This window comes from Ornithorhynchus anatinus, chromosome 19 (assembly GCF_004115215.2).
Source record: "Ornithorhynchus anatinus isolate Pmale09 chromosome 19, mOrnAna1.pri.v4, whole genome shotgun sequence".
In the NCBI taxonomy this organism is placed as follows: Eukaryota; Metazoa; Chordata; class Mammalia; order Monotremata; family Ornithorhynchidae; genus Ornithorhynchus; species Ornithorhynchus anatinus.
In genome coordinates, this window is record NC_041746.1 from 3,367,987 (window position 1) to 3,391,485 (window position 23,499).

A 23,499-nucleotide genomic window follows, 5' to 3' on the forward strand; every position below is an offset into this window, starting at 1 on the left:
CTACCAGGGGAGCATCTATTCTTTGGGCGGCAAGGGGCATCTACCCCGAAGACATCCACCACGGGGGCATCTCCGAGGGGGCTTTGGCATCGCGGCCTAAAAAGGAGGGCCGCAGGCCGGGCCTGCGGGGGACAACGAAGGCGCCGGGCAGCGGGGAGGCCGTGCCCAGGAGGGCAGGACCATCCCGCCCCTCCCCCTCGGGGCTGGGGGCCGCGCTGCACGAGAGCAAAAAAAAAAAAAACACCCTAACGACCCCCCCCCCCCAAAAAATGAAATCACTAAATGGAGCGGGCGGTGGCAGAGGAGGATGGAGGAGCCGCGGAAGGAGGAGGAATCATCATCATCATCATCATCCCCATCATCCCCCGCCGCTGAGCGCATCACTTACCCCTCGGGAGGGACCGGCCGCTTCCCCAAATCCTCCCCCCGCTTTAAAAAAAAAAAAAAAAAAAAAAAGACAAAACCTGGCAAACGCCCCCCCGCGTCGTGCCGGTCCTGCGCGCTCCCGCGCGCTCGGCCACAACGTTATTCCACCCACGCCCCGCACATAGCGGGAACGGCGGAGCGCCGAGCCCCACTGCGCAGGCGCCGCCCCCGCGGGGAGGGAGGCCCGGGGAGGGGGGGGGGCCGCCCCGCCCGCCTCGCCCGCTCCGCGCACTGCGCAGGCGCCGACGGGGAGACAATGAAGACCGCGGCCGGGGGGGGGGAGGGAGGGGCCGCGCGCGCCCGCCCCAGCCCCGCGCAGGCGCATTGCGCCGCCAGCGCGAACAATAAGGACGAGCCCGCGTCCGCGGTGGGGCTCGCCCTGCATCCCTGGGGGACTACGACTCCCGTGAGCCAGCGCGGCGGCCCCGTGCCAAGAGCCCCGCCTGGAGAGTCTCAGGTCCTGGGTTCGAATCCCGCACTCCGACCCTCCCCAGCCGTGGGCAAGGCACTTCCCTTCTCTGGTGACCTCATCTGGAAAATGGGGATGAAGCCTGTGAGCCCCACGTGCGACCACCTGATGACCCTGCCTCTCCCCCAGCGCTTAGAACAGTGCTCTGCACAGAGGAAGCGCTCAACAAATACCAACACCATTATTATTATTACTTCACTTCTCTGGGCCTCGGTGACCTCATCTGGAAAATGGGGATGAAGACTGGGAGCCTCACGTGGGACCACCTGATGACCCTGGGTCTACCCCAGCGCTTAGAACAGTGCTCTGCAAAGAGGAAGCGCTCAACAAATACCAACACCATTATTATTATTACTTCACTTCTCTGGGCCTCGGTGACCTCATCTGGAAAATGGGGCTGAAGACTGAGAGCCTCACGTGGGACCACCTGATGACCCTGTATCTCCCCCAGAGCTTAGAACAGTGCTCTGCACATAGTAAGCGCTTAACAAATACCTACATTATTATTATTACCTCACTTCTCTGGGCCTCAGTGACCTCATCTGAAAAATGGGGATGAAGACTGGGAGCCTCACGTGGGACCACCTGATGACCCTGTATCTACCCCAGCGCTTAGAACAGTGCTGTGCAGATAGTAAGCGCTTATTAATAATAATAATGTTGGTGTTTGTTAAGTGCTTACTATGTGCACAGCACTCTTCCAAGCACTGGGGGAGATACAGGGTCATCAGGTTGTCCCACATGAGGCTCCCAGTCTTCATCTCCATTTCCAGATGAGGTCACTGAGGCCCAGAGAAATGAAGTGACTTACCCACAGTCACACAGCTGACAAGGGGCAGAGTCGGAATTCAAACCCAAGCCCGTGCTCTTTCCACTGAGCCTCGCTGCTTCCCAAACACCACCATCATTGGGAGTCAGAGGTCATGGGTTCAAATCTCCGCTCAGCCACTTGTCAGCTGGGTGACTTTGGGCAAGTCCCTTCATTCATTCAATAGTATTTATTGCGCGCTTACTATGTGCAGAGCACTGTACCAAGCGCTTGGGATGGACAAATCAGTAACAGATAGAGACAGTCCCTGCCCTTTGACAGGCTCTTCTCTGTGCCTCAGTAACCCCATCTGTAAGATGGGGATGAAGGCCGTGAGCCCTATGTGGGACAACCTGATCACCTTGTATCCTCCCCAGCGCTTAGCACAGTACTTTGCAAATAATAATAATAATGTTGGTATTTGTTAAGCGCTTACTATGTGCAGAGCACTGTTCTGAGCGCCGGGGTAGACACAGGGGAATCAGGTTGTCCCACGTGGGGCTCACAGTCTTCATCCCCATTTTCCAGATGAGGTCACTGAGGCTCAGAGAAGTGACCTGCCCACAGTCCCACAGCTGACAAGCGGATTCGAACCCACGACCTCCGCCTCCCAAGCCCGGGCTCTTTCCACTGAGCCACGCTGATGAAGGCCGTGAGCCCGCCGTGGGACCACCTTGATCACCTTGTATCCTCCCCAGCGCTTAGAACAGCGCTCTGCACAGAGTAAGCGCTTAACGAATGCCATCACCGTGAGGATTTTTCCAATGAAAATGCCGAGGGGGCGGGGCCTCATCTCCAGGCAACGAGGTTCCCGCCGGCCGAACGGTCGCCTAGGCCGCTCGGGGCGGGGCCGCCAAGGCCTCCTGGAGTTGTAGTTCTCGTCGCCCGGCCGGGCCGGGCCCGGAAGGGGGGCGGGGAGAGGCTGGACTACAACTCCCAGCGGCCCCCGGGCGCTGCAGCCTGACACCCCGCTAGCTCCCCGCTGCCAGGCCAGCCTGCTCACCATGGCCGTTTCTCGGGGCCACCCTGCCCCGGAGGAGAGTCTGGGGCTCTACCAGCGGGGTCTCAGGGGTGAGTCCTCCCTTTGCCCCCCCGCTTCTAATCAGCCGCCCTCTCCCAGTCCCCCCCCCCCCATCCGTCCATTCAGCCCAGCGCTTAGGCCAGCGCTCTGCACCCCGTTAGCGCTCAATCAATACCACTGCATCCTTTCCACTCAGTGGTGTTGATTTGAGGCTTAGCGACGGCACAGCACTCGTGCATTCAGTCGTATTGAGCGCTTCCCTGGGCGCCGAGCACTGGCCTAAGCGCTGGGAAGAGTAATAATAATGTTGGTATTTGTTAAGCGCTTACTAGGTGCAGAGCAGTGTTCTAAGCGCTGGGGGAGATTCAGGGGAATCAGGTTGTCCCCACGTGGGGGCTCACGGTCTTCATCCCCATTGTACCAGATGAGGGAACTGAGGCACAGAGAAGTTAAGTAATAATGTTGGTATTTGTTAAGCGCTTACTAGTGGTTGCCGAGCACTGTTCTAAGCGCTGGGGGAGACAGGGGGAATCAGGTGTGTCCACGTGGGGGTCAACAAGTCTTCATCCCCATTTTACAGATGAGGAACTGAGGCACCGAGAAAGTGAAGTGACTGCCCACAGTCACACAGGTGACAAGGGCAGAGCTGGGATTCGAAACTCATGACCTCGACTCCAAGCCCGTGCTCCTTCCACGGAGACACGCTTGCTTCTCTTCGGGCAGTTCGGCAGCAACTAGAGCGATCCCTACCCCCAACATCGGGCTCCCTCGTGCATTTGTTTTTGGGGTGGGATCGGGGGTCGTTCTTAGCTCCCTTCAGCGAGGTTGGCAGTCCCTACAGGTCACCCTGCACCCGGGTCGAATTCATTGCTGGCTGGGTGGCAAGACCCCCGGATTTGGGAGTCGGAGGGCGTGGGTTCGAATCCCCCCTGCGCCACGAGGTCACCTGTGTGACTTTGGACCAGTCCCTTCACTGGGCCTCAGTGACCTCTCTGGAAAAGGGGTTAAGACTGTGGACCCCTTATCCCAGCACCTGTGTATGCCTGTACGTATTTATTCTATTAGTGATGTATATAGATCTATAATTCTATTTATATTGATGCCATTGATGCCCATTACTTGTTTTTGCTGTCTGACTCCCCTCTTCCCAGACTGTGAGCCCGTCGTCGGCAGGGATTGTTCTCTCCTTGTTTGCAAATTGGACTTCCAAGCGCTTAGTACAGTGCTCTGCACACAGTAAGCGCTCAGAAATGTGACTGACTGAATGGATGCTTGGCACCTAGTAAGCCCTCAAATTACCATCATCATATTACTGTGTGCAAAGCACTGTACTGAGCGCTTGGGAGAGGGCACTGTATAAATAAACACTTTTCAATCATATCAATAATAATTAATGGTATTTGTTAGCACTTACTATGTGCCAAGCACTGGGGTAGATACAGAGTAATCAGTTGTCCCACGTAGGGCTCATACTTTTAATCCCCATTTTACAATGAGGTAACTGAGGCACAGAGAAGTCAAGTGACTTGCCCAAGACCATAAGCCAGTTGTGAGCAGGGATTGTCCCTATTGCTGAATTGTATTTTCCAAGGTGCTTAGTACAGTGCCTGCACACAGTAAAACACTCAATTGAATGAATCAATCAGTTTGAGCGCTTACTGCCTGCCAGAGCACTGTGCTAAGCGTCTCCCTGCCACAATGAGTTACAGTCTAGAGGACAAGTTTACACCGGTTTATGAGAAGCAGAGTGGCTCAGTGGAAACAAGACGGGCTTGGGAGTTCAGAAGACATGGGTTCTAATCCCAGTTCTGCCACTTGTCTGCTGTGTAACCTTGGGCAAGCCACTTCGCTTCCCTGTGCCTCGGTTTCCCTCATCTGTTAAAATGGGGATTGAGACTGTGAGCCCCACGTGGGATAACCTGATTACCTTGTATCTACCTCTGCACTTAGTACAGTGCTTGGCACATAGTAAGCACTTAAATACATAATTATCATTCAAACCTTGGCTTCCAGCTAGCAGCAAGTGGAGTAGAAAGGTGATTGTCCAAATTAATTATGACCAAGGTGAGTTCAGATGTGCATATGTTTCAAGTCACCGAAAATTGTGGTTGGCTTTCATAGCCGACTTTCATACCGTGGCTACCAACTCATTGTTTTTCTACTCTTCCAAGCGCTTAGTGCTCAATAAACACAATGGAGTGATCCCAAAGGCCCCCAGCCAATGGGGCATGAGATAAATTCGGGAAAGTCGCTTTCTACTAAGTGAATAATAATAATAATTGGGATATTTGGCAAATGCTTACTTTGTGCAGAGCCCCGCACTAAAACGTGGGTAGATCCAAGATAATCAGTTCAGACAGCAGCTGCCGCCCCTGGGATTTACAGTTGAAAGGGAAGAGTAAACAGGTATTTAATCTCCCTTTTCCCGATGGGGAAACAGCCACAAGGAAGTAGGTGACTTGCCCAAGGTCTCAGTGCTGGCAAGGGTAGAGAGGTAGGATTAGAACCCAGCTCTGCTGACTCTGAATCCTCTTCATTTCCATTACCCCACGTTCGTTTCACTGAAGTGTCCATTTTCCACGTGGTGCTGGAGGTAGGAAGTATTCAATCAGCTTGAAACAAAGAAGTTAAAGTGCCCTTGTAAGTGTTAGACCCACCTGGGAAAGGAGGAAACAAATTATAATAGTCTATCCAAAAGGCCAGCTCTTCCCTAATTACCTTCCCCATGTTAATTCTCAGTATCACAGGTCTATAAATCCATCGGCTCTCTCCTTTTATTTATTTATAGAGAACTTCAGCTTTTGCTTATCTATTCATTGTACCTGTATTCCTTTATTTTGGATTAACTTTGTAAATAACTGTCTGTGCTTTTGTGAGATTGTAAAACTCTTTGTGGAGCTTGTTTACCTATCAATTGTACCAGCAGTTTATTTTCATTAACCCCTTTGTAAGTGATTTATGTCTGGTCTTGTGAAAGCATAAGCCTCGCCTTTGAGGGCAGGAGAAGTGATCCTGGTGGTTTTATGTATGGCAAACAGTATACTGCATTGTATCCCGGTGGAGCACTCAATAAATATTACTGCTTCTGCTACTGTTTGGCCCCTTCTGTTTGGGGAATTTCCATTTTATAGTTCATCCTGCTATTTGAACTCTTCCACACCTAGGTGAGGTTCATCGTGGGTTATCAAATTAGGAAGCCCCTCTAGATCACACTGCAATCAGTGCCCAGTAAATGAGGGATAAAGAAAAGGATTGTGGTGTTTAAGCACCTAGTATATGCCAGGCACTGTACTAGACACTGAGGTGGATAAAACAGATCAAGTTGGGCACAGTCCTTGTCCCATAATGGGGCTCACAGCAGAAAATCTTCACTTTCCCAGATGAGGGAACTGGCACGAGCCCACAGCTCATACCAACGAGGACCTACCTGGACCAGGGGAGCCTCCGTGCCATAGTAGAGCCAAACATATACCACCGATCACCAAAGTTACTGCGCAAAAGTTGTTTTAATTTAGTTTCACCAGCATGCAAAGAAGTGACTATTATACCATTCCACCAAGAATCCCAATACCAACCTACTGGTCAAAGAACCTATTCTTGCAAGGCTTCTTCTCCGCTTCCAAGTGCCACTGTCTTCAAGTACTACTCTCCTGCAAAATTCCTTACTTCCCCCTTCAATCTCTACGATGCCTCACCACGCCCACCCTTTATATGCTTTAGGAGGTCGCAGCCGTGGCTCTACGTGTAGTCACTGATTGGCCCAGGCCCGTTACCGGCCTCCCTTGCTCCACTCCCGCAGACCAGCAATCAACCTGTCCTCAATTAAAGCCCATCGTGCCTTTCACTCAGTCTCTTCCATGTTGTCCTGGTGAGAATCACAAAACAGTCCCTAAAAAGGCAACTCATCGTGGCCCGCCACAGTACCGCGGGACCAGAGAAGTTCGGCGACTTGCCCACCACAGTAAGACAAATTAGCAGCACGAGCCGGGATTAGAACCCATGATCTTCTGAGCCCCAGGCCTGTGCCCTCTCCACTACACCAGGCTGCCTCCCCGGTAATCACTGAGAACTAGCGACACGCTTCAAAATTAATTTCTTCCAGGAGCGAGAATTCTGCATCAACCGCAGTCAGCCCCGGAGGATCAACAGGGTCCCGGATTTTAGGAAATGTGAACGTGAGCCCCACGTGGGACAACCTGATTACCTCGTACCTCCCCCAGCGCTTAGAACAGCTTAACAAATACCATCATTATTATTTTCCTGTAAAGTGTTAGATGACAATCCGGAAATCTAGCCAATACCTTAATGGAGAGCAGAAAACTTTCGAACAATAGTAGTTGTTGAAACTTATCAGGAATAAAGGGCACTGTTCACCGTTTCACGTGCTTATAATAAAAAGCAGTACGTCCTAGGGGGTGGAGCCTGGGCCTGTGAGTCAGAAGGATCTGGGTTCTAATCCTGGATCTGCCACTTGCCTGCTGTGTGATTTTGGGCAAGTCACTTCTCCGCACCTCAGTTACCTCATCTGCAAAAGGGGGATGAAGACCGTGAGCCCCATGTGGGACTTGGACTGTGTCCAACCTGATGATCTTGTAATAACAATAATAATAATCATGGTATTTGCTAAGTGCTCACTATGTGCCAAGCGCCGTTCTAAGTGCTGGGGTAGATACGGGGTAATCAGGTTGTCTCAGTTGGGGCTCACACTTTTAATCCCCATTTTACAGAAGATGTAACTGAGGCCCAGAAAAGTTAAGTAACTTGCCCAAGGTCACACAGCAGACAGGTGGCAGAGCCAGGAGTAGAACCCATATCCTCTGACTCCCCAGTGCTTAGTACAGTGCCTCGCACATAGTAAGTGCTTAACAAATACCCCAAAAGGTATAATAATGGTAAGAATAGTGATTGTAGCACTTTACTAGGAAAAAGATAATTCCCCAGGGAGCTCACAGCCTAAAGAGAAGGGCGGCCACGTATTGAATCCCCATTTTACAGATGAGGAAGCTGAGGTCCGAGAAGTGACCTCTCCAAGGTCACAGAGCAGGCAAGTGGCCAGGACGGGATTTGAACCCACCTCCTCTGACTTCCAGGCCCTCACGCTTTCCATTAGGCCACGAGACTTACTCTCCCTCGCCCCTTGAGTGAATGCCGTGTGCCGAAAGCCCCGTAGAAAGTGCTTGGGATAGCACAGTCAGAGCGAAGCCATAACCCCCCAAACCTCAAAAGTTTGCAACCCTCCTTGAATCCCCTCTTATCTAAAAATAATATAGTAATACTTGTTAAGCACTTACTATGTGCCAACCGCTGCTCTAAGTACCAGGGTGGATACACCTTAATCAGGTTGGACACAGTCCCTGTCCCTCACGGGCTCACATTCTTAATCTCCATTTTAGAGGTAACTGAGGCCCAGAGAAGTGAGTGACTTGCCGAAGGTGACGCAGCAGACGTGGAGGATCCAGGATTAGAACCAGGTCATCTGACTCCCAGGCCCCGGCTGTAGCTGCTAGGCCGTGCTGCATCCCCTAACATGACACAGACGCAGAACCAAAGGGCAGGGGAAACCTCGAAGGGGCTAATCCAGGCCTACTGTCTAATGTGCCCAAAATAAAAATACAGATGGCCTAGTGAATAGAGCCCAGACCCAGGAGTCAGAGGACCTGAGTTTTAATCTCCGCTCCGCCACTTGTCCGCTGTCTGACTCGGCAAGCTATTAACTTCTCTGGGCCTCGGTTTTCTCATCCGTACAATGGGATTAAGACTGTGAGCCCCTGCCTGGGACAGGGACTGTGCACAACCCAACGATCTCGCATCTAGCCCAGCGCTTAGAACGGTGCCTGGCACATAGTAAGAGCTTAATAAATATCATTATTATTACTAAGTGCCTGGTGCCGTTATCGGTACTGGACAGGTGACGGAATCAGCCCCAAATCTGGACAGTCCTGGGATCAAAGCCAGCCGCTCCAATTCCACCCTATGATTTATTTTTTTCCCTGCCAAAGCTATGGAGGGTTTTCTTGAGGAAATTGCTTAAAGCCGTCCAATTCTTCCCGTCGACGTTTTAATGCGAACACCTGATTCAACCGTTAATTGCCTTCATTTTGTTCCTTCGAAACTGTCCCTTACCTTCCGCAAATGTATTCTACGGGTCCTTTATAATTTCAAACAACTTCATGATTATAAGGTAAAGGACTCAGTTATTCTTTAATCTTCATTCAATTCCCACCCCACGGGCAGGAAGTAAGAACTGGTAGAGTTTCCCCTTTGGACTGGCTCTCTACTGCTTTTCCAACCTCCGTGTTGCAGGAAATCTCAAACCTCAGACAAGTCTTCTCTCCGTAATTGATTGGGCTGCTAAATGGTTCAGTGGTGGGAATCGCGAATGCTAGAAAAAATAGCAAGCAAAACTTACCACACTTGAATGCTCCTCGCCACTTACGGAAAGGAAAATTATACTTAGACATATTCCAGGGTCCAAACTGCTTAGGATTTCCTGTTTTTCCCCCCATAAAACATTCACAGGATCCCCCAGATCCTTACTTTGGCGTCCTTTTTTGCTGACTCAATCGGGCCAGACATTAATAAATAAAACACTTTCCTTCGCCCGGGATCCTAAGCCTCCACATTAATAAGAATACGAGCCTGTCTGTCTGCTGCCATTCAGATAGCCACGATGAGAATAAGTGCTTTGTTCATTCATAAAGATGGAGAGACCGAAAGCTCGGTGTGCTAAATTGCTTACGAGGAAACCCAGTTGCCCTTCCTTTTCCCCCAACAAATCCCTTTGGAAAACACTATTATTGGAAGTACATCAACTCTGCTTCAGTGACTGATCATTTTAGCAGGAAGAAGAAAAGCTTCTGAGAGGCGATAGGGTGAATGAGGGCTGGAAGCGATTCTGTTTTTTTCTTCCAAAGCTGTTTGGCCGAATATTCTTGACAAACGTCCATATTTTTATGTGTGCATATAGATTGTCTATAAGCTCCTTCTGGACAGAGTCACATCTGCACAACCTCATTCCCCTGTATCTACCCCAGCGCTTAGAACAGCACGTAGTAAGCGCTTAACAAATACCAACATTATTATCATTATTACTTAGTCTATTGTACTGTATCCTCCCAAGCACTCCATATAGTGCTCTGCACATAGTAAGCGTTCATCAGGTTGATTGACCGATAAATAAACACACTGTCGTGGAAGTCATCACAGCCAGTATTTGCAGCATCTACATACGATTGATCAGTTGTATTCATTGATCTTGGGGCCAGAGCGCTGTCCTAAGTGTTCGGGAGAGTACAACCCAACGCGTTGGTAGTCACGTTCCCCGCCCACAACAGGCTTACGGTCTAGAAGGGGAGAAAGCCATTAATATATCTGTAACAGATTACGGATAAGGCCTTATCCTTTTAGTCGGCAGCTTCCCTGTCTGTCGTCCCCGCTGAGGGCAACAATGTGTTTTAGCACATAATATCATCGATTAAATGTTGAAAAGACAGAATCTGCACATGGATCTCTCTTGTTTCATTCGATCCTATTTATTGAACACTTACTGTGTGCATAACACGGTACTAAGCTCTTGGGAGAGTATCATACAACGATAAACAGACACATTCCCTGCCCTCACTAGCTTCCCATCTAGAACTTACTGTCTGAGCTACGTCGGACAAAAACAGCTCAATAAAAAGCCACTCGCCCTTGGCAGACACACTGCAAGTGAAGGTCTCTCTCTCCCCCCGCTTCCTCGCTAGCATCTCCCGCCCTTCTTGTGGCCAGAGCGCTGTTCTAAGTGTTCGGGAGAGTACAACCCAACGCGTTGGTAGTCACGTTCCCCGCCCACAACAGGCGTACGGTCTAGAAGGGGAGAAAGCCATTAATATATCTGTAATAGATTACGGATAAGGCCGTATCCTTTTAGTCGGCAGCTTCCCTGTCTGTATTCCTCGCTGAGGGCAACAGTGTGTTTTAGCACATAATATCATCGATTAAATGTTGAAAAGACAGAATCTGCACATGGATCTCTCTTGTTTCATTCGATCCTATTTATTGAACACTTACTGTGAGCATAACACGGTACTAAGCTCTTGGGAGAGTATCATACAACGATAAACAGACACATTCCCTGCCCACACTAGCTTCCCATCTAGAGCTTACGGTCTGAGCTACGTCGGACAAAAACAGCTCAATAAAAAGCCACTCGCCCTTGGCAGACACACTGCAAGTGAAGGTCTCTCTCTCCCCCGGCTTCTTCGCTAGCATCTCCCTCACCCTCTTTCCCTCTTCCTCTCTCTCTCCCTCTTTCTCTCCCTCCCCTCGTCTCTTTCTTTTGCCCTCTCTTTCTCTCTCGTTCTCTCTTTCTCTCACTTTTAGTTTCTCTCTCTGTCTCTCTCTCTGCTCCTCTATGTGCACACTAGGATTTTAGGGTGGTTTTTAGCCGGTCCATTCACCTCCAAGTCCAGTATTTTCATTTTCAGCCCCCAACCTCCCTCTGCTTTGGCTCCGGCTGCTGACTTCCAGGCCCATGTTCACAGAGATCTGGCTAGGGATGGGAGGCGGGGTTACCCAGGAGAAGCAGCGAGGCCTAGCGGTTAGACCCCGGGCCGGTGAATCAGAAGAATCTGGGTTCTGTTCCCGGCTCCGCCACTGGTCTGCTGTGTGATCTTCGGCAAGTCACTTCACTTCTCTGGGCCTCGTTACCTAATCTGTTAAATGGGGGTAAAGATTGTGAGCCCCATGTGGGACAGGGACTGTGTCCAACTCGGTTTGCTTGTATCCACCCCAGCGCAGTGCCTGGCACATGGTAAGAGCTTAACAAATACCTCAAGTATTAATATTATTTTTGTTATTAGGAGAGATGCTCAGGTCTGGGCGGGTTTAGCGGACGTCCTCAAAATGGCAATTGTGATGTTGTGTGACATTAAATGCCCATTAATAATAATAATGTTGGTATTTGTTAAGCGCTTACTATGTGCAGAGCACTGTTCTAAGCGCTGGGGTAGACACAGGGGAATCAGGTTGTCCCACGTGGGGCTCACAGTCTTCATCCCCATTTTACAGATGAGGTAACTGAGGCACAGAGAAGTTAAGTGACTTGCCCACAGTCACACAGCTGCCAAGTGGCAGAGCCGGGATTCGAACCCATGACCTATGACTCCAAAGCCCGTTCTTTTTCCACTGAGCCATGCTGCTTCTTAGGGTTCACACATAACGACTGCTGCATATGTCCATATCTGTAATGGAATTTTTTTTATATTAACGTCTGTCTCCCCCTGCTCTAAACTGTAAGCTTGTTGTGGGCAGGGAACGTGTTTGTTTATTGTTGTATTGCACTCTCCCAAGCCCTTAGTACAGTGCTAGGCACACAGTAAGCGCTCAATAAATACAATTGAATGAATGAATATGGATGTCCAGAATCCACAAACACTGCCATTGGCTATCCAAGTGTGTGTATAGTTTTGGAGATTGACCTAATTGTTGTTATTAATATTATCATCATCATTACTGTTATTTTCTAGAGTATCTGTTAGGTGCTTCCTCTGTACCGGGCACCGTACTGAGCGCCGAGATAAATACAAGCTAATCAGTTTCAACACAGCCTATGTCCCATATGAGGCTCACAGGCTTTATCCCCATTTTTCAGGCGAGGCAACCGAGGTGCAGAGAAGTAAAGTGATTTGCCCAAGGTCACATAGAGCCGGGATTAGAACCCAGATCCTTCTGACTCCCAGGCCCGGACTCTGTCCCCTAAGCCACTCCGTTCTCAGTGATGGTAACTGGTCAGTGATGAATAACTTCTACTTACCGTCGTACTCTACTTACAGCCAGCAAGCTCTCTTAGGAAGCTAACTTCTGAAAAGGACTTGAGTTTGTTTCGGATCCTTTGATAGCAAAGGATGGCCCTGATGCGGAAATGTGTTTAGGTTGAGGTCAAGAACGATGGTTTGTAGGACTCTCGTGAAGGTTGAGTCACATGTTTTTTTTGTCGATCCTTTTAGAGAAGACTTTCTGTTCCGTTTAGTTTGATTGAGTCAGAAAATGAGTTATGGTAGGAAGTGACACTAAATAGGACACTTTAGTGCGCTAAAGCACCATCTGAATTTATTTCAGCTTTAAATGAGGGCTTTTAGTAACCTTAGAAGAAATCTCGTGACGATATCGCCTTCGTACATGTGATGTAAAATGCATATCTTCCAAAGATATGTTTACCAAGGCATATGTGTGTGTTTACCCAACCCTAGGCGATCTATTCAAAGCAGTAGGAATTCGTGGGGGAAACACAGAAAGAAGAATTATTTTTTAAAAAACCCACCTCTTCAGCAAGTGCTTTCAAGTTTGAATGCAAATGGAGGCCCATCAGATGGTGCTAATAAACAACGATACCTCAGCCGATGACTCAGTGGTGTGCTTGTTGCAGAATAGATGTGGCTTTTATACTGCAGCGTGTCTTGCTCAGTTACGTGTTCATTCAGGGCCGTTTAGCACGGTTTTCTGCACGCAGTCCGGGCTCAATAACTACCATCGATGGATTGATCGATGGTCATTTTAGGAGTCTTAAAGTTCCTGGTTTGAACAAAATAGAAGCAACGTGGCCTAGTGGATAGGGCACGGGCCGGGGAGTCAGAGAGCCTGAGTCTAATCCTGTCTGGTCCCCTTCCCTGCTGCATAACCTGGGACAAGTCGTTTACCTTTTCTGTGCCTCGGTTTCTTTATTTGTTAAATGAGGATTAAATTCACAGTCTCCCGTTTCCATAAGCCGTGAGCCCCTGGGGATCTGGGACTGTGTCTGACCTGAGTAACTTGTGTTTACTCCGGTGCTCGGCATCTAGAGAGCACTTAACAAAACTTATTCTTCTTATTATTACTATTTCCAAGGGATTAGAGAGTTCAGAAATGCACAAGACACATTCTTTGCCTGCAAGGAGCTTACATTCTATTGGGCTCAAGTCCCAAACCACTCAATTCATGGTTATTCATTCATTCATCATTCATATTTATTGAGCCACTTAGTGTGTGCAGAGCACTGTACTAAGCGTTTGGGAGAGTGCAATATAAACAACAAACGGACTCATTCCCTGCCCATGTTGAGCAGTTTAACTGAGCAGTTACTATGTGCAGAGAACTCAATTTTAAGCGCTTCAGAGAGCACAGTGCGAGAAAATTAGGAGAAGCGTTCCCTACCTTCAACGAGCTTACAGTCTCGGCTCTTGGAGCTTGACTGAGCGAGGAGGGCTCCGGGTAGCCTGTGGAAGACTCCTTTGAGTGTTAATTTTCATAGCTATCCAAAGCTGTATATTTACACCGGAAGTAGGTACAAAGTAGGCATATTTCCAGGTTTAGATAAACAGATAAACCAGATATCGTGGGCGGTTCTCATTGTACCCCTCAATTATTTTGAAGCTAAATTATAAAGTTAATTGTTGGACCTGCCATTAAACTTTGCAGTCTCGGTGATAACATTCCTTGGAGTCCCAGCTACATAATTATAGTGAGGGTTTAGTCAGGCTAGAGGGTGTTGACTGTGAACAGAATCCGGGATCAAGTTCAACCTAAGGCCCAGGCGTAGCACCAAAAAAATGAAAAGGGGAATGAAGATAAATGTTCCTGCAATTTAATTCCGCTTATTACTTACATCCATTCTCTGAAAGGTTTCTGAAAAATATTGGAATTATTCCCAACAACCCCACAGAGGGTTGATATGGTAGAAACACTCACCCTCAGCAGCTTTTATGGAAGATTCTTCAAGTACTCTGTAGGTCAATATCCTTCCTAATTTTCAGGGAAATACACAATGAGGTCTCATGGTCACCTACATGATTCTACTGGGATTCTACAAGAAAACAGATATTGTACTCAAGCAAGATGTTGAGAACCCTCTAGACCGTAAATTCGCTGTGGGCAGGGAGTGTGTCTATTTATTGTTTTATAGTGCTCTGCACACAGCACTCAGTAAATACGATCGACTGACTGGCTGATTGACTTCGCGGTGTTTCGTTTCTACTGCCGAAACCCAGGCTTCTAATAGCATTATTTCTTTTTAGGAAGACAGCGGTTTTACTCTGAAAGTGTTCTGTAGATCTCTGGCATTGTAGGAGCATTGAGAAGCAGCGTGTACCCTGTGTTTACTTGTTTTGATGTCTCTCTCCCCTCTTCTGGTAAATCTGGTCTGGGCAGGGATTGCCTCTCTTTATTGCTGAACTGTACTTTCCAAGCACTGCACACGGTAAGCACTCAATAAACCCAGTTGAATGAAGAAATGAATGGAAAGAGCACTGGTCTGGAAATCAGGAGACCTGGGGTCCTAATCCTGGTTCTGCCACTTGCCTGCATTGTGACCTTGGGCAAGTCACTTCACGGCTCTGTGCCTCAGTCTCCTCATCTGTAAAATGGGGATTCAGTTCCTGTGCTCCCTTGGACTTAGGCTGTGAGCCTCATGTAGGACGGGGACTCTGTCCATCCTGATTAACTTGTGTCTCCCCCAGTGTTCAGTACAGTGCCTGGCACAGAGTAAGTGCTTAATAAATACCACAATCGTTATTATCATTATCATTATTATTGCCCCAGTGCTTGGCACATAGTAAAGCCTTAACAAAAACCGCGGTCATCATTATTGAATGATGGGACAAGGGGATTGCCTGCCTTTATATGAACTTCTATAGAACTCTGCTTCTCCTGATTTCTGTAAAGCATTCTGAAAAATGCTTTATTTAGATTGATGTCTGTTTATTTGTATTGATGTCTATCTCCCCCCTTCTAGTCTGTGAGCTCGTTGTGGGCTGGGATTGTCATTCTTTATTGCTGTATTGTACTTTCCCAAGCACTTAGTATGGTGCTCTGCACGTAGTAAACGTTCAATAAATACGATTGGATGAAAGAATGAAAAAACAATCAACCCAACATATTCAGTTGTTTTGATTCCCTCTTGAATCATCAGCCCATTCAGCGGGGCCCATTCCACGTTTCTGTTCTCACGAGAACTAGGAAAGAACAGGACTGAAAGCTAACCGGGGGTGGTTGTTTGCAGACCGCGCTAACAGAAGCATCCGCCAGCTGAAATCAGCCTTGCAAGAAAGCCACCTCTCAGCAGAAGAGATGAATTTCCACACGATCAGTCCTGCAGTGAGCCGGGAGACGGCGACGGTGGGGCCTGGCAAGTTCTGCAACCCAGCCCGGCAGGTAGGGGCTCTGATGGAGCCATTTTGGCTTCTAAGGGCCGTGAGGTAAAGACTCCGTGTCCTCGTCACCGAGACAGCTAGTGACATTGGGTTTTTGTTCTACAGTCAATCAACTCAGGGCGCTGCTGCAGCGACAGATGAGCGAGGAAAGCGAAGCCTCTCCCCCGAAGAGGAGAATGTCCCCTCCGGTGGGTATTTCTTGCTGAGATCTCACGTCACCGTGAAATATATCCGGTTTCATTTCAGAGACGAGAGCGGTGGTGTTCGAAATGCACAGAAGCGATTCATCAGTCTCTGGGCTTTCCGGTTGGAGCGTCTGAGCTGTTGTGTAAGGAGGGCCCCATCTCCGACCAAGCTAAATTTCTCCTTCACAGCCTAATTCGAATCAAAGAAACATAATAAGAACATTGCGGTGCTGGGACTCCATTGGGTGAACAATTCATGAGGTAAAAAAAAAACAAAACTGTAATGAAAGTAAAATGTTTTAAACATTTTCGAGTGTTTCCAGAGTGAAACCCATTAGGGAGGATTAGTTAGGTTTCCTTTGGGGGATGTTTTTATATTTAATAAAAGCATTTGTGGAGTGCCCCATTAGGTTTAATTATACCATACAGAGCACTTGAGAATTATAAAATACAGAAGCGGATGCATTCCCTGCCCACGAGGAAGCTTATGTTTAAGTAGGGATGACAACCACAGAAATATTTGTATTTCAGTATTTGATTAATTCGAGTAATCAAAATAGTCAACATGAGAATTATTTGTCGTGCCTTGTGGAGAAAGCACGGGCCCGGGAGTCAGGAGGACCTGGGTTTTAATTCCAGCTCCACCTCTTGTCTACTGTGTGACTTGGACAAGTCACTTCCCTGCTCTGGGCCTTCGTTCCCTCATCTGGAAAATGAGGGTCCAGATTGTGAACTCCATGTGGGTCATGAACTGTTGTTGTCTAACCCGCTTAACTTTTTTTTATCCCAGCACTTAGAAAAGTGCCTGGCACGAGGAAAGCACTTAACAAATATAGTTAAAATAATAACAACAGTAAAAAAAAAACCCCAAAAGCCTCAAACACTCTATGTATGCCAGTTTTACGTCTCAGATATCATGTCTCATTTATTTATAGACGAGGGGGCATAGTTAGAGTTTTTTAGCAGGCAAGAAAATTAAGAGTTGGAATTATGTGCAAAATAAACTGTCCCAATCTGATACCTTAGTTAGGCAGCAAATGTTCATTTTGGGAGGATATATAAATGAGGTGTGAGTATTCCATCTCATGATGTTTTCAAAAAGGAAAGAAAAGTTTCTTACCTGGAATATTTGAAATCACAGTTGTCCTAGGTAACTGCTTCTTTGGTAAATAATTTTGCTTTGCAAATTATATTGCTGTTTCTCTGCTGAAATGTCATCTTACTACGTTTAATTTGCCAAGTATAGAAACATTTTTCTCAAGTGGGAAATGACTGTCATTCTACTACCCATGATGACCCAGAAGCTGGATCCAGCAGGGAAATTGTATTGTTAATGTTCAACATCTTCATAATGTTGATTTTATATAGGTCAGGAAATGCTTGATGGCTGGCGATACCAATCAAGAGAAGTTATGTGACCTGCATATGAAAAACAAGTGAATTTCAAGTCATTTATGTGCATTTTCCTAGAAGTTCTGACTTTCCATGAAACTATTGCATGCAGAGGACAAATTACTGAGGCCACATCTCCTCCAAGAGGCCTTTCCCGATTAAGCCGTCTTTTCCCCGACTCCCTCTCCTCCTGCATCCTCTCTGCACATGGATCTGTGACCATTGGGCATTTGATATTTGCTCCACTCTCAACCCCACAGCACTTATGTTTGTATCTTTAAATGATTCATTCATTCTCATATTTACCAGTTGCTGACAATGTGCAGAACACTGTACTAAGTGATTAGGAGAGTACAATATGGCCAATAAACGGTCACATTCCCTGCCCACAATGGTTTACAGGTCTAGAATGTGCAGTCTAATTATAGATTATTAAATTATTTAAATTAATGTCGATCTCCTCCTCTAGACTATAAACTCATTGTGGGCAGGGAATGTGTCTGTTTATTGCTGTACTTACTCTCCCAAGCACTTAGTACATGTTCTGCACATAGAAAGCACTCAATAAATACAACTGACTGACTGTCTGAGCTCTATTGTATTGCAGTCTCCCAAGCACTTAGTTACAGTGCTCTGCACACAGTAAGTGCTCAGTAAATACCACTGACAGATTGACCACATGCCACTAAAGAAATGCCATTTCTATGTAGAGCAATAAAGAGAACAGTAAATGAGAATTGGGCTGGGTTTATTTTAAAGTTTTGAATTCCAATAAATGTTATTTTAGCAATCTATTCATGTAAAAAAACATTCGGGCCCTAAAGATGTAGAAAAAATGATTTAAAAAAAAAGTCGAGCCTAAATGGTATAAATAAGGTTTTAAAGGCGTAGTTTGCAGAAGCATGTAGATGAGATAATGTAGCCTTTATCTTACAACTCCTTTCAGGAGGATTTCCAGAGATCTGTGGCCAGAGATATTACACCAACCTCTCGCCTTGGAAAAAGTGCCCCGGATTCAGGGGTAGCCTTACGGAGCCAAAGCAAGCTTTCTCAAAGTGGGAAATCGGGATTAGCCACAATGCCAGAGGCGAGTCATCCCCAAATGTAGGACAAACCAGTTCACATTCCTCTTTGGCAGCCCTCCCCTAGATGAGTATGATAATATCCATGACCGCCTTATCTGCAAGTTCAAAGATGGTAATGAGATTTAGAGGAGATCAACGGATTGTTTGCTGCTCGGGCTTGCATTCCCTGGCATAAATGAGGGGTTCTCAGTTTTTCATTCAGTCCTCGCCCTACTGCATCCGTCAGGACTGTTTTTCCTTCCCTCTTAGAAAGGGCCCTGTGTGGAAACAAGGGCCAAATTACAAAATAATTGCCTTGGATCTGCCTATCCGGTTGCTAAATCCATTCATATCATTTCCCCCTCCTTGCTATGGACTTGGACTCTTGCCTTCATTTCCTCCTCTAGGTGAGGTAGTCCATTACTGTTTTGATTTTTTTTCTTTTAAATGTGGTCTTTGTTGTAATTATGGTATTTGTTAACACTTACTTAAGTGCAAACACTTTACTAAGCTTTGGGTAGATGCAAGATAATCAGACCCCACACGAGATTCAGGAGTCTGCGCTAGGTTATTTCTTTTTACTATTTTGCCTAATTGAGGGCCCATCTCCTCCGAGAGGCCTTCCCTGACTAAGCCCTCCTTTCCTCTTCTCCCACTCCCTTCTGCATCTCTTTGACTTGCTCCCTTTATTCATCCCCCTTCCCAGCCCCACAGCACTTACGTACATATCTGTTATTTATGTACGGTGAAAACAGAAGATTTTAAAGTAATTTCTGTGCATTTTCTTAGGGGTTCTAACTTCAGGGCCTCCCTGGGTAATATTGCATACGGGGACAGATTACTCAAGTCACATCTCCTCCACGAAGCCTTCCCCGATTAAGCCCTGACTCCCTATCCCTCCTGCATCATCTCTGTACTTGGATCCGTGACCTTTGGGCATCTGATATTTGTTCCCCCCCGTCGACCGAGGCACTTAGGTACTTATCTTTAAATTATAGATTATAAATTATTTAAGTTAACATCTGGCTCCCCTTTAGACTATAATGCAGGGATTGAGTCTCTGGCCTCAGTTCCAAGCATCCCTCCCGGGCCGTTCGGGTCCGGATCAGAACTGCCTGAAGTAGTCTGAAACAGTCCCGCAACATTTATCAGCGGCATTTTCTCCATAAGGGCATCAGGGAACAGATCCTCACCACTTGATAGCACCGCGTACTAAATTCCTCGCTAGGCCGTAAGCTCCTCGAGGGTAGAATTCATGTCTACCAACTGTATTCCAGCCTCTCAAGTGCAGAGCTCCGCACCACGTAAAGCGCTCTCGAAATACCACCGCTCGACCGACCCATCGATTACCCGCCACTTCCCATCCTAGTGACAGCGTGAGTGAGAGCCGTGAATGCCCTCTGAGTCCGAATACGCTTCCATCTTCATTTTCTGTTCCCTCAGAGAACGGCCAAACCCTCGGAGAGCAGCCTGCCTGCCTTACAGGACCTCGTGCCTATCATCAACGATCAATCCCAGTACATTCATCACTTAGAAGAGGAAGTCAGGTTCTGCAAGGTGAGCCTCCCCTGGCCGGGTTTTAAGAGCCCCAGACTCCAAAGATAGCGAAACGGCATTAAAAAGGCTAGCGCTCCTCACCAATCAAATCTATAGCGGGTTGCTCGAGCTCAACAAGTAAAATAACAATCACGGTACTTGTTAGGGCACTTACTACGTGCCACGCAGTCTCCTGCGGCAGTCGTTGACAATGGATGTTTTTGTGATGCTTCGTGAAGGAGGAGTTGTCCGGAATGAAATACCGAATACAAGTGGTTGTGCTTGAAAACGAGAAACTCCAGGAGGAGCTAAGATCCCGAACGGCGGAGCGGACTCTGAGAGAGCAAACGCTTCTGGATGCCTCAGTAAGTTTTATTATCTCGTTAGGGTTGATGGGCTAATTAGAACAGCATCCTACAGGCCTAGGAAAGGGTCTGTATTTCTGGATTTTCCTGCTTTCGGGGAGCCTTCCTTCCACTGTCTGCCACTTCTCTGAGGTCAAACGCCCCCGTCCTTTTTTTTCTTTTTAATGGGTTTTGTGAAGCGCTTACTAAGCTCGTACCACGCACTGTGTACTAAGCTCGGGTGGTAGAGACGAGCTAATTGCCTGGGACGCAGTCCGTGTCCCACATGGGGCTCACAGTCCCAATCCCCCTTTTTCCAGGCGAGGGGGCCGAGGCACAAAGAAATGAAATGACTTACCCAAGGTCACACAGCAGACAAGTGGCGGAGCTGGGATTAGAACCCAGGTCCAAGCCCGGGCTCTATCCTCTTGGCCGTACTGCTTCCGCCCTGGCCCCTGTAATAGTATAACAACTGTGGTGTTTGTTAAGCACTCACTATGTGTCAGACACTGTACTAAGCACTGGGGGTGGATACAAGCAAATTGCGTTGGATACAGTCCTGTTCCACATAGGGTTCACAATCTTAATCCCCATTTTACAGATGAGGGAACTGGAGATAGAGAAGTGAAGCATCTTGCCCAAGGTCACACAGCTGCTATGTGGAAGAGTCTGCATTAGAACCCAGGTCCTTCTGACACCCAGGCCTGTGCTCTATCCATTAGGCCAAGCTGCTTCTCTGTGACCAGATGTCCCCGTTTGGGCTGGGTGGTCATAGATCTTGGGTTTCCATCCCGTCGCCCGGTAGTTACAGGACGCAGGTGACTGCCACTGGCCCTGGGAAACACATAACTCCTAGAGACCGTTCCCAATCTCTCCTGTTGCCATTTGACCTTTGGCTGTTCCTCACAGTGTCATTGTTTCAAAACCTCTGCTAGAGAAGCAGCAAGGCCTAGCGGCTAGAGCCCGGGCCCGGGAGTCAGAAGGACCTGGGTTCTAATTCCGGCTCCACTCTTTGCCTATTATGTGAAGTTGGGCGAGCCACTTCACTTCACTGGGCCTCTGTCTTCGTACGTGGAAAATGTGGATTAACACGGCGAGCCCCATGCGGGACAGGGACCGTGTCCAACCTGATCAGCTTGTATCGACCTCAGCGCTTTAGTACAGTGTGCGGCGGGTAGTAAGATCTTAACAAATGCCGTAACAAAAAAAAAAAGGCAAATAGCTCTCAGCTCCCTCCCTCACGGGCCTCTTGGAAGTGGTCCTGTGTGAGCCCTACGTGGGACGTGTCTAATCGGATTTGCTTATATCTGTCCCAGTGCATAGTACAGTGCCTGGCACTTAACAAATACCATTAAAAAAATAGATGATAATCTTTAAATCTGAGGGGAGAAGATGGACTTTTCATTTCTTTTTTTATTTTACCTTGCATCTCATGCCACGGACATAGAAGATGTGGATGTGTTTTCTTGTAATGTCAAATGAGTGGGTTGTTCTTCCAGCTGCTCCGCTTGAACCAGCATGAGGTCTTTGGAGCGGGCAATAAATACCTCTGAACGGCATGAATGAGTGAATAAACGATCTGTGTTTCCTTCAGCTGTACGTCTTTGTATCAGGATCATTTCCCTGCGTTTACAAATAAGAATGCAGTGATTTAGTATTTTTAATGCCAAATCTAAACAAAAATAGTCACTTAAAGATACAATTAACAGTTCAGTAACCACTCTTTCATTTTAAAAGGCAGCTTCTTTTTCCCCTTCCAGTACCCAGTGACTTGAAAATAAACAGTGACCGAATTACGCATTGCCTTCATAGCTATTCTATGGCTCAGTTAATTGAAAATGGCAAGGGAGGAGAAGGAGGAAGTGAAATCAGGGAGAGGAGCAGGCGGGAAATGGGATAATAATAATAATAATAAAAATTATGGTATTTATTAAGCGCTTACTATGTGCCAGGCACTGTAGTAAGCGCTGGGGTGGATACAAGCAAATCGGGTTGGACACAGTCCCTTATCCCATGTGGGGCTCACAGTCTCGATCTCCATTTTACAGGTGAGGTAACTGAGGCACAGAGAAGTGAAGTGACTTGCCCAAGGTCACACAGCAGACAAGTGGCAGAGCCGAGATACAGATGAATCACAGGGGAGGGAGATGTGAGCAAGCGAAAGGAGAAGGAAATGCTAGTAAATCTGTGTCTGGTCTCTGAGAAATAAAATAGGCCTAAGATTCATAAGACCTGGGAAAAACTCCCATTATTTATGTGGGAACTGATTCTTGAATTGATGGCATTTAAAATGTAGTAGTTTTGAAAACATCGAGGATGTGCGGTATAGCCTGTGAAATAGTGTACCGCTTTCCTCTTCAGTACTCACCGTATTTATCTTATCATATGAGGCCTTGCGTCTTTCCCCATTTCTTGGAAGATCTCCACACGCTGCAAGCAATCTCATCATTCACTTCAATTCACGTTCATTTGAGTGAGTGCAGTTTCAGGGTATGGTTTGAGGTGCCGTGACATATACACAAAGCAAAAAGCAATCTGCGGAAATAATACGCCTTGAATTTAGACAGATCAATAGCCATTAAGCTGTGTTTGACTAAGGCTGTTGGTTGATAGGGCTTCAGAAGTTCATGATGCCTTTTAAGAATTCCCAGGGAGACGACTGCATAAATACTGCCAACCGTGGTATTTTTTTCCAAAGTCGTCCCTTTAATCTAGCTCTACCTTAGTTACTTTTTCCACGCTGTGACTCTCTCAAGGAATCATAGCTCTTTCCAGCAAAAAAAAAAAAATTGGAACAACTGTTGTTAGAGTAGCCAAAACGGTGACACATTCTCAACTCGGGATTAGTTTAACAAACAGTTGATTTTTCTAGCCTTTCTTACTATGACCAATCCAGATAACAGTCCAAGATTTTACAGTCCTGTTCCTTCTGATTTGCCAGTTCACGTTAGGTTGAATTTGAACCGCATTCTCTTCCCATCTGCCTTGTCAGAGTTTGCATTCCTCATATTTTGTTGTGACAGAGTCAGATTTAGGACTCAGGACCTCTGACTCCTAGACCACGCTCTTTCCACTGGGCCTTACTGCT

At 47.3% G+C, this 23,499-nt stretch overlaps 2 protein-coding genes across 9 annotated transcripts in view; one reads left to right on the forward strand and one right to left on the reverse strand.

Moving 5' to 3' along the window:
• Nucleotides 1-581, reverse strand: part of CEP170 (centrosomal protein 170) — an 88,306-nt gene extending 87,725 nt beyond the window's left edge. For 4 of the 8 annotated variants that reach the window (XM_039914831.1, XM_039914830.1, XM_029046915.2 and 1 more), the window contains exon 1: nt 389-578. The gene's annotated coding sequence lies outside the window, so the exon portion shown is untranslated. Of the gene's footprint in view, nt 1-388 lie in introns of all 8 variants that reach the window. The other 4 variants (XM_039914832.1, XM_039914827.1, XM_039914826.1 and 1 more) reach the window with 4 other exon arrangements.
• Nucleotides 582-2,641: 2,060 nt separating this feature from the next.
• SDCCAG8 (SHH signaling and ciliogenesis regulator SDCCAG8) overlaps nt 2,642-23,499 on the forward strand; it is a 135,929-nt gene continuing 115,071 nt past the window's right edge. The window contains 6 exon segments of the mRNA XM_029047025.2: nt 2,642-2,774; nt 15,740-15,852; nt 15,855-15,891; nt 15,996-16,078; nt 19,975-20,088; nt 20,307-20,432. Of these exon segments, the coding sequence (XP_028902858.1) occupies nt 2,708-2,774; nt 15,740-15,852; nt 15,855-15,891; nt 15,996-16,078; nt 19,975-20,088; nt 20,307-20,432 (540 nt within the window). The 5' untranslated portion in view covers nt 2,642-2,707.